This window comes from Oncorhynchus nerka, linkage group LG23 (assembly GCF_034236695.1).
Source record: "Oncorhynchus nerka isolate Pitt River linkage group LG23, Oner_Uvic_2.0, whole genome shotgun sequence".
NCBI lineage: Eukaryota > Metazoa > Chordata > Actinopteri > Salmoniformes > Salmonidae > Oncorhynchus > Oncorhynchus nerka.
Window position 1 is genome coordinate 22,386,184 of NC_088418.1, and position 10,408 is coordinate 22,396,591.

The window sequence follows — 10,408 nt, forward strand, 5'->3', positions numbered from 1 at the left end:
TTACAACTGAATCTACTCATTCCTCAACATCTCTCACCTTCAAGAAACCTAGATCTTTGACAGAGTCCTTTAGGTGCCTTTTGGCAAACTCCAAGCGGGCTGTCATCTGCCTTTTACTGAGCAGTGGCTTCCGTCTGGCCACTCTACCATAAAGGCCTGATTGGTGGAGTGCTGCAGAGATGGTTGTCATTCTGGAAGTTTCTCCCATCTCCACTGAGGAACTCTGGAGCTTTGTCAGAGGGACCATTGGGGTCTTAGTCACCTTCCTGACCAAGGCCGTCCCCCCGATTGCTCAGTTTAGCTGGCCGGCCTGCTCTAGGAAGAGTCTTGGTGGTTCCAAATTTCTACCATTTAAGAATGATGGAGGACACTGTGTTCTTGGGGACCTTCAACGCTGCAGATTTTTTTTGGTACCCTTCCCTAAATCTGTGCCTTGACACATCCTGTCTCGGAGATCTACAGACAGTTTCTTCGACCCCACGGCTAGGTTTTTACTCTGACATGCACTGTGAACTGTGGAACCTTATATAGACAGTTGTGTGCCTTTCCAAATAATTTCCAATCAATTGAATTTACCACAGGTGGACTCCAATCAAGTTGTAGAAACATCTTAAGGATGATCAATGGAAACAAGTCTCATAGCAAAGGGTCTGAATATTTATGTAAATCAAGTATTTCTGTTTTTAATTTTTAATACATTTGCAAAAATGTAATATGTTTGTGTAGATTGATGAGGGGAAAAAAATAATTAAACCAATTTTGGAATAAGGCTGTAAACGTAAGAAAATGTGGGAAAAGTCAAGGGGTCTCAATACTTTCCGAATGCCCTGTAATATGAAGCATCCTCTCAAGATACACAAAGGACCTTGTTATTCTTTCAATATGACCAGTAGGACTCTTTAAGGTGTGACATTTGTGAAAAATGTGAACATTTGTGAAAATATTGCAATTCAAGATTTTACTTTTGTGAAATGTTTATCTCATGCAAAATGCTAGATGCAATTAACAACTCAGTGAGGCCAATTTTTGTTTTTTAATTCAAGCTATTTTATTTCCCCTAAACAATTATTTATGAAAAAGTTCAGACATGCTGGATTCATATTTCTAACTTTACAATATATATTGTGTACACAAAAATAGATAGCATACATTTTCCTCCAAATTGTCATGTTTTTGTTGACTTCTCTTTGCATTACTCTCCCACCAATGTTGATCATTTGTTGATATTCTTCAAAACATCATCACTGTGTTCGGTTGTAGTGAGGAAACAAATGTGAAAATATTATAATAAAAACAATATGACACAACCAATCATTTGGCAACAATTTACTATATTTACTACAATTTACTATATTAAAGTAGTTCACAGAATGAACTCACATGGATCTGTCCCTTGCTGCGAATGCACAGTGCAAGCTTTTTCAGGAGATTGTAGTACAGGCGAGCCTCTGGATCTTCCTCTGGAGTGACATTAGACCTATGACAGTTTTATTTTATTATTATAATTGCCATTGGCTGAATTTGCTCTCCGTTTCTGCACATCTCTCCGATTCAGCTTCTGCATATCTCAAGTTCTGAACTATAGCAATTATAGTAATTTCAAAGCCAATTTGACTTACATGCTCTTTTTCTCTCTCTGGTTGAGCAGGAAGTTGACAAAATTCTTCTGCACCATGGAGTCCATGATTTTGCTCATGTCACTGGCGATGGTTGACTCTGCATATCTTCTCCCCAAACCCTGTCCATTTTCTGTGAGACTAACAAGCAGACATGAACACAAATATGCGAGAGGAATGGACATATTTGATAATGCAGGGGACTCAACATCAAAATGAAATATGATCAGACATCTCAAACGCAGGATGGGAATCTTACCTGTTCTCGTCAGACTGGGACAGGACTTCAGCACGCAGCATCCCAGCCACGCAGAGAACCACCAGTGAAAACAAAGCTACCTTCATGGTGACAAAACTAAACGAGGCGAGAGGCAGAGAAAGTCAGGAAGAGAAAAAAACCTGCAATTGTGGAGAATGTCTTACACTTACAATACAGGGGTTCCTTTATATTTCTAAATAACTGTTATATTTCTGTAAATGTATTACACATACAGCAAGCTAGACACAAGAATGCATGTATTAAGTAGAAATGTATAGTTGGAACAACAGAATACTGGAAGGGTATATTTTGAAAACTATCTTACCTTGTGAATGGATATTCTTCAGTGAGAGATGCAGGCTTTTTGTGAATTGCTAGAAGACATGGCTCCTTTTATACAGTTTCTCAGAGGTGATTTGTGGCAACACCGGCATATCAACAGGAATAACACCTTAGTTCCACTACATTAGGGCAATAATATACACATACTTCCGATAAGCAAGCTTTCTAATAAATTCAAAACTGAGTAAAATAATAGGATGTTTAAAATTGTTCCCTAGATTGGAGGTAACTACCCTTAATATGATCAGTGGAAACCTTTCTGGGCTATTAGGCTAATCTGAATGGTGCTAGATGGGAAACAATTAAGACGTGAACAGCTTAATGGTCACACTAGAAGATAAGGGAATGAAGTAAAAGGTGAATGTTTTCAATGCTGTAACCTGTTTTGGGTTACGTGTAGCTAAATTTAAATCTAAAATGGTCCTTGAGATCGGAAAACATGATTTGTCTTACATATGAACGATGGTGTAATGGTAAATATGCTAATGCTGTTACTGTTTGTTTTTATTCATCATGGTCATTTTAGGTTGCTGAAGGAGTGACAAGGCTAAACCCACCTATCAAATGAAATTGTATTTGTCACATACTTTGTTAACAACAGGTGTAAACTAATAGTGAAATGCTTACTTACGGGCCCTTCCTAACAATGCAGAAAGAAAACAAATGTAAATAATATGCATCACAGAGAAAGCAGAAAACACCAACACATCCCCGTCGTCTCTACCTTGCCGGCCGAACGTCAACTAAGCCCTCGTATTCATCCCTAAAAGCAAAAACATGGAAATGTTTATGAGTACAGGATAAAGAGCACACAGGTGTGACATATTGGTGATGGAAGAGAATCACCTGACCAGTGGTGATTTTAGCATGTAAATCTTGGTGTGGCAAACTCAAAAAAATGCTTTTAGACACATCCCAGCAAATCCACTACATAACACAACACAACCCTAAACAATGCATTAATTGGACTATAAGGGTGACAAACGGTTGCCCACTAACTGTTAGGGCCTACATAAAGCTGTCCCAACAACGAAGTCCCAACAGCAGTTCCAACACCTTACCACTGTTACACCTGGCTATCAGCGGAGCCTTGTCTGGCAGAAAAACATTTTATTCAGCCTCATTTACTGCCTTTTTAAAAACCATAGCTGATATGGTTTACTTGCTTAAATAAATGTGGTTTCTACTGAGATGTACAAATGATGGCATAAGGGGACGACAATACATAATTTTGGTTAAGACATTAATGATCGAGCTAGGATGGACATAGTCAATATACCTATTTGTTCAGCACTTTTGAAATGTACAGCGACAGAATTCAGAACTTAAACCGTTCTTACAGTATTCTCCCTGTACACCAAGTCAGAACCGTATGATAAATAAAGGGGGCATATTGTGGTTTAATTTTGGTAGATGTTATTTACAATAATCTTTAAGGGTGCCATTAATTGTGAAACCTTGATTTGGAGGACATTGATTTTTAATTAAATCAATAAATTGTTTTGGTTGGTTCCATTGAAACATTAATAAAGTACAGTATTTGTCACATGTTGGTATTTTGAGTTTATCTCTATTATTATATTGTTTATATTTTTTAAAGTATTGCTTGTGCATTGGCAGTCAGGGGTGCCAGTAATTTTGGAGACCACTGTAAGCAGACAATGAAAGCTCTTACAATATTCAATGATGACATTTCTCTGAAACAAGCTATAGGCTACATTTGCACCACCAAGTCAGAACAGTAGGCCAAATTATGAGGGGAAAGGGGACCAAATTTTTAGGGTAAGGCTCATGGGCTACGAACAGCTTACTACACAACATACACTTAGTATACATATCTCCCTGGCATAGTACATAATTTATGCAGCAATAAACAACACATTTTTGGACTAATCTTGTTGTGCTGTGCCCGATTTGGAATGCCAGGTTGGATGACAGTTCAAAATGTATTTCCCAGTCGGAGGTCATTTTTTTCCAAAGTTCCCAGTTGTCTTGAACTCACTGAAGTCTGATATTTCCCAGTTCAGAGTTTCCAGTTGTTTTGAAAGCAGCAGAAGTCATGTTGGGTTGACAGCATGGCCAATTGTATATGTTTATTCTTTGGAAAAGAGATCTTTAAGCCCAGACTTGGACCACACATCAACTCCACTGAATAGCTGGCTAGTGATTGCTTTGCAATGCTTGCAGTTAGCCACTGATTCCTTCCAAACAACTTATTGTTGAACTTGCGATGTACAACTTGTTGTGTAATGTTTATGTCCAATGGTCGATGAGCACCGATAAGTTTTATCTATAATTTCTCTTCAAAAATTTGCCAGTAGACTTGATTCATGATGATAACTGCTAGCTCACTAGTTAAGATGTTGAAAGTATGATGTTGACATGATCAGTCAAATCAAAGCTAATGTAGATATAAAGTGATTTGACATAATTTTATCTGTGGCCAATGACCTTGAGCCTTCTTGGATGGGCACTTCTAATGTAACTCTATGGCTACACCAAAGGGGCTTGAACTCTTGAGCTCTCCCGTAGATTTTGTGGTGACATAGTTTCCCATGAGTGAAAGAACACTGAGCCAATCACAGCGCAACTACAGAACATTACCAACCCCTTCGCTCCGTATTTTCCGCTGGCTGTCCCACCCACAGAAAGCACTGAGCTAGGCTGAAAAACCTGCATTTTGGAGCTGCCTTTCTCAAGAAAGCAAAAAAGAGACCATGTTTGTATGCGGCTGTATTAACTCAATAATTGTGTTATTTTTTACATTGTTTGCAAACTGATATGTGACACGTATTAATGCCAAAATAACATGCAAAACAGGCAACATTATATTTTTTGCTAAACAGGTCAGGCAGGTGGGGCTCTACCTGCCCTGAATGACAGGTCACCACTGCACCTGACCCACGTGCCATGCCAGAACATGTTTGCTACAGTCACAGTATGGGTTTTAAAACGTACAGTTGAAGTCTGAAGATTACATACACTTAGGTTGGAGTCATTAAAACTCGTTTTTTCAACCACTCCACAAATTTCTTGTTAACAAACTATAGTTTTGGAAAGTCGGTTAGGACATCTACTTTGTGCATGACACAAGTAATTTTTCCAACAATTGTTTACAGACAGATTATTTCACTTATAATTCACTGTATCACAATTAAAACAGTTTATGTGTAACTCTGTGTTGTTGTTTTTGTCGCACTGCTTTGCTTTATCTTGGCCAGGTCGCAGTTGTAAATGAGAACTTGTTCTCAACTAGCCTACCTGGTTAAATAAAGGTGAAATAAATAAATAAAAAACATCTACTTTGTGCATGACACAAGTAATTTTTCCAACAATTGTTTACAGACAGTATATTTCACTTATAATTCACTGTATCACAATTCCAGGGGGTCAGAAGTTTACATACACTAAGTTGATTGTGCCTTTAAACAGCTTGGAAAATTCCAGAAAATGATGTCATGGCTTTAGAAGCTTCTGATAGGCTAATTGACATAATTTGAGTCAATTGGAGGTGTACCTCTGGATGTATTTCAAGGCCTACCTTCTAACTCAGTGCCTCTTTGCTTGACATCAAGGGAAAATCAAAAGAAATCAGCCAAGACCTCAGAAAAAAATTGTAAACTTCCACAAGTCTTGTTCATCCTTGCGAGCAATTTCCAAATGCCTGAAGGTACCATGCTCATCTGTACAAACAATAGCACGCAAGTATAAACACCATGGGACCATGCAGCCCTTATACTGCTCAGGAAGGAGACGAGTTCTGTCTCCTAGAGATTTATGTACTATGGTGCGAAAAGTGCAAATCAATCTCAGAACAACAGCAAAGGACCTTGTGAAGATGCTGGAGGAAACCGGTACAAAAGTATCTATATCCACAGTAAAACGAGTCCTTTATCGACATAACCTGAAAGGCCGCTCAGCAAGGAAGAAGCCACTGCTCCAAAACCGCCATAAAAAAGCCAGACTACGGTTTGCAACTGCACATGAGGACAAAGAATGTACTTTTTGGAGAAATGTCCTCTGGTCCGATGAAACAAAAATGAAGCATGAGGGTGGCAGCATCATGTTGTGGGGGTGCTTTGCTGCAGGAGGGATTGGTGAACTTCACAAAATAGACCTCATCATGTGGAAGGAAAACTATGTGGATATATTGAAACAACATCTCAAGACGTCAGTCAGAAATTTAAATCTTGGTCGCAAATGGGTCAATCAAATGGACAATGACCTCAAGCATACTTCCAAAGTTGTGGCAAAATGGCTTAAGGACAACAAATTCAAGGTATTGGAGTGGCCATCACAATCCATGTGGCCATCCCTGACCTCAATCCTATAGACAATCTGTGGGCATAACTGAAAAAAAGAGTGTGCGAGCAAGGAGGCCTACAAACCTGACTCAGTCAGGAGGAATGGGCCAAAATTCACCCAATTTATTGTGGAAGGCTACCTGAAACATTTGACCCAAGTTAAACAATTTAAAGGTAATGCTACCCAAATACTAAATGAGTGTATGTAAACTTCTGACCCACTGGGAATGTGATGAAAGAAATAAAAGATTAAATCATTCGCTCTACTATTATCCTGACATTTCACATTTTTAAAATAAAGTGGTGATCCTAACTGACCTAAGACAGGGAATTTTTACTAGGATTAAATGTTAGGAATTGTGAAAAACTGAGTTTAAATGTATTTGGCTAAGGTGTACGTAAACTTCTGACTTAAACTGTACTTTCAACTGTACTGACGGTATTCGTAGAACCATAGTTACATTCGTAACTTCCGTTATGGTATGAGCAGGAAAGGGTTCCGGACAACGAACACAATTTCATTTTATCTATGGCAATTTGAATGCACAGAAATACCATGACGAGATCCTGAGGCCCATTTCTTTTAAAGGTATCTGTGACCAAGAGACACCGTACCAGTCAAAAGTTTGGACACCTACTTACTGTTTTTTTTTGTGTGCTATTTTCTACATTGTATAATAATAGTGAAGACAAACTATGAAATGACACATGGAATCAGGTAGTCACAAAAAAAGCTACATCTAAATATATTTTATATTTGAGATTCTTGAAAGTAGCCACCCTTTGCCTTGATGACAGCTTTGCACACTCATGGCATTCTCTCCAACAGCTTCACCTGTAATGCTTTTCCAAAAGTCTTGAAGTTCCCACAAATGCAGCTTTTCCTTCACTCTGTGGTCCAACTCATCCCAAACCATCTCAATTGGGTTGAGGTCAAGTGATTGTGGAGGCCAGGTCATCTGATGCCGCACTCCATCATTCCCCTTCCTGGTCAAATAGCCCTTACACAGCCTTGAGGTGTGTTGGGTCATTGTCCTGTTGGAAAACAAATGATAGTCCCACTAAGCGCAAACCAGATGGGATGGAGTATCACTGCAGAATGCAGTGGTAACCATGCTGGTTAAGTGTGCCTTAAATTCTAATTAAATCAGTGTCACAAGCAAAGCACCCCCACACCATCTCCTCCTCGATGCTCCACTGTGTGAACCACACATGCAGAGATCATCCATTCATCTACTCTGCGTCTCACAAAGACATTGCGGTTGGAACCAAAAATCTCAAATTTGGACTCATCAGACCAAAGGACAGATGTCCACCGGTCTAATGTCCATTGCTCATGTTTCTTGGCCCAGACGAGTCTCTTCTTATTGGTGTCCTTTAGCTGCGGTTTCTTTGCAGCAATTCGACCATGAAGGCCTGATTCACAGTTTCCACTGAACAGTTGATGTTGACATGCGTCTGTTACTTGAACTCATTTATTTGGGCTGCAATCTGAGGAGCAGTTAACTGTAATGAATTTATCCTCTGCAGCAGAGGTAACGCTGGGTCTTCCTTTCCTGTGGCGGTCCTCATGAGAGCCAGTTTTATAGCGCTTGATGGTTTGTGTGACTGCACTTGAAGAAACTTTAAAAGTTCTTGAAATGTTTCAAATTGACTGACCCTCATGTCTTTAAGTAATGATGGACTTTACTCATTTGAGTTGTTCTTGCCATAATATGGACTTTTACCAAATAGTTATATCTTCTGTATACCACTCCTACCTTGTCACAACACAACGGAATGGCTCAAATTCCACAAATTAACAAGGCACACCTGTTAATTTAAAAGCATTCCAGGTGACTACCTCTAAGAAAGAATGCCAAGAGTGTGCTACTTTTAAGAATCTCAAAATAAAATATTATTTAACACTTTTTTGGTGCCCACAAAAAGTACATGATTCCATGTGTTGGATTGGATTTCTGCATAAATTGGTCATCAAATTTGATAATGTAGAAAATAGTAACAATAGAAAAACCCAGGAATGAGTAGGTGTCCAAACATTTGACTAGTACTGTATGTATCCCAGTCATGTGAAACCCGTAGATTAGGGACTAAACAACTTCAATTGACCGATTTCCTCATATGAATTGTAACTCAGTAAAATCTTTGAAATTGTTGAATGTTGCATTGATATTTTTGTTCAGTATATATCAGGGGTGTCAAAATCGTTCCATGGAGGGCCAAGTGTCCACAGGTTTTTCCTTTCAATCAAGTCAATCCAGGTGACAGGGATTCATAAATCAAGTAAAAGGGAGGAGCTAAGACCTGCAGACACTATGCTTTTCAAACTCATGAAAGACACACCCTCACCTTATGCCCTTGGGGGAATCTCCACGGACATATTTGTCGTCGGTCCAAATGATTACCCAAGCAAGGGAAATGTGCAATTTAAGCCCCTCGGCTTTAATGACGTTAGCGAGTGTACAATTATGTTCACTTCTGTGCATGAAAGGCCCCATAATTCAATTTGCGCTGTTTTGTCCATCCGCTAAGCCAGCCAAAACTTAAACGTCAATATGGAGTCAACATACAATTTTAAGTAAAAACGCATGTAAATAAGTTAAATTGTACTAATGCACAAACCCGTCTGGTAAATGTTCTTGTTTGGTTAGCTTTTGGAAGTTGTAGAAAACATTTTCCTTCGAAAGTTCCATCTGGACAGGCTAACAGTTGGCTAATTAATTGTCTAGTTATCATACATATTGTAACGACACTGGGTTTATGAGTTCGACTGCCGCTCGAGCATGCTTTTGCTTTTCAGTCGATAGCGCGCTGGACATCGGGATAGAGGGTTCGAGCCCCGCTGTTCCATTACATTGGTGTCAGAAGTGGGATCGGACCTTGCATCCACGACATTGCGTGTGCTTGGCCGGTGAGCGCGTTCCTGTAAGACGTAGAAGTCGCAAGCTAGCGCGAGGACGCGCTCTTTGAAAGGAGGGAGTAGTCATTTAAGACCCACCCTATCCCCTCAGGCCTCAAATTAAGTGGACACTTCTGATGACGTGTCTTGACGTCAGATGAGTACACACTTACAGGGTGAGGGAGGAATTATTTTTAAATGGACCACCCTTGGCTGGAAATTCCCTCCTTCATCCCATGATTGTTTTCATCCACCTGTAACTGGTGGGCGCTTTGTGCTACAGTCAATTGTGGGCCTGTCTACTAATATTAAACAATTTAATTTACACCTACTGTATGATAGCTAGCCAATATTAGCCTGCCTAGCTGGAACTTCTGAAGGAATTTTCTACCAAAAGATAACCAAACAACTTTTTACGAGACGTGTTTGTGCCGTCATCTTCATTCGTAGCACAATTTTACTTATTTGCCTTCATTTTTACTTACAGTTGTATGTTGATTTTTCCATTGATTAAGTTTTCGCTGACTTTTCTTAATGGGAGTACAATCGTCGCGAATTGAATTATGGGGAGTATCAGGCCTCGAAGTGAACATAATTGTACACTCGCAAAGCCGACTACAAACGTGGGTTTACGTTGCAAACTTCCCTTACTTGGCTAATAATTTGGACCGTTCACCAAGATGGCGACGTGGATTCCCCCAAGGGTATTAAGAGGACAAGTGGACGAGGGTGTGTATTTTATTAAGCGTTTCCAGCTCAATGCTCCCTACTGAAGCTTTTCTGCAACTTCATTCTTCCCAAAACATAAACATTTGGCGTAATTACGCATGCGCAATAAAAAGTCTGCAAAATTGGAAAATTAACCAACTGACGTTCAAAAATTAAGGATTACACAAAATACCATGCTATTTGAAACTAAGATAACTTATTTTCAGTAGGGTGTGTTACATAGGTCCTCTACATCCCTATCGCATGCAGCGAGTCTGTG

The 10,408-nt window shown here is 39.4% G+C and overlaps 1 protein-coding gene across 2 annotated transcripts; it reads right to left on the minus strand.

Annotated features, from left to right (window-relative positions):
- Positions 1 to 1,006: 1,006 nt before the first annotated feature.
- gip (gastric inhibitory polypeptide) lies at positions 1,007 to 5,004 on the minus strand. 2 transcript variants are annotated; one of them, XM_065007945.1, is made up of 5 exons: positions 2,201 to 5,004; positions 1,876 to 1,971; positions 1,620 to 1,757; positions 1,381 to 1,477; positions 1,008 to 1,244 (listed from the first exon to the last, which is right to left on the minus strand). In XM_065007945.1, the coding sequence occupies exons 2-5, from the start codon at positions 1,959 to 1,961 to the stop codon at positions 1,242 to 1,244; spliced, it is 324 nt and encodes a 107-aa protein (XP_064864017.1). In that variant the 5' UTR covers positions 1,962 to 1,971; positions 2,201 to 5,004; the 3' UTR covers positions 1,008 to 1,241. The 2 variants fall into 2 exon arrangements, with proteins under 2 accessions (XP_064864018.1, XP_064864017.1); XM_065007946.1 differs by lacking the exon at positions 2,201 to 5,004 and having other exon boundaries at positions 1,007 to 1,244; positions 1,876 to 2,180.
- Positions 5,005 to 10,408: the final 5,404 nt, after the last annotated feature.

Bases quoted from the DNA above. Each gene is read 5' to 3' on its own strand.
- gip (XM_065007946.1), bottom strand. From the start codon at position 1,961: ATGAAGGTAGCTTTGTTTTCACTGGTGGTTCTCTGCGTGGCTGGGATG. The intron at 1,758-1,875 runs GTAAGATTCCCA...TCTGCTTGTTAG, and splicing joins TCCCAGTCTGACGAGAACAG to TCTCACAGAAAATGGACAGG. The intron at 1,478-1,619 runs GTAAGTCAAATT...AAACTGTCATAG, and splicing joins CAGAGAGAGAAAAAGAGCAT to GTCTAATGTCACTCCAGAGG.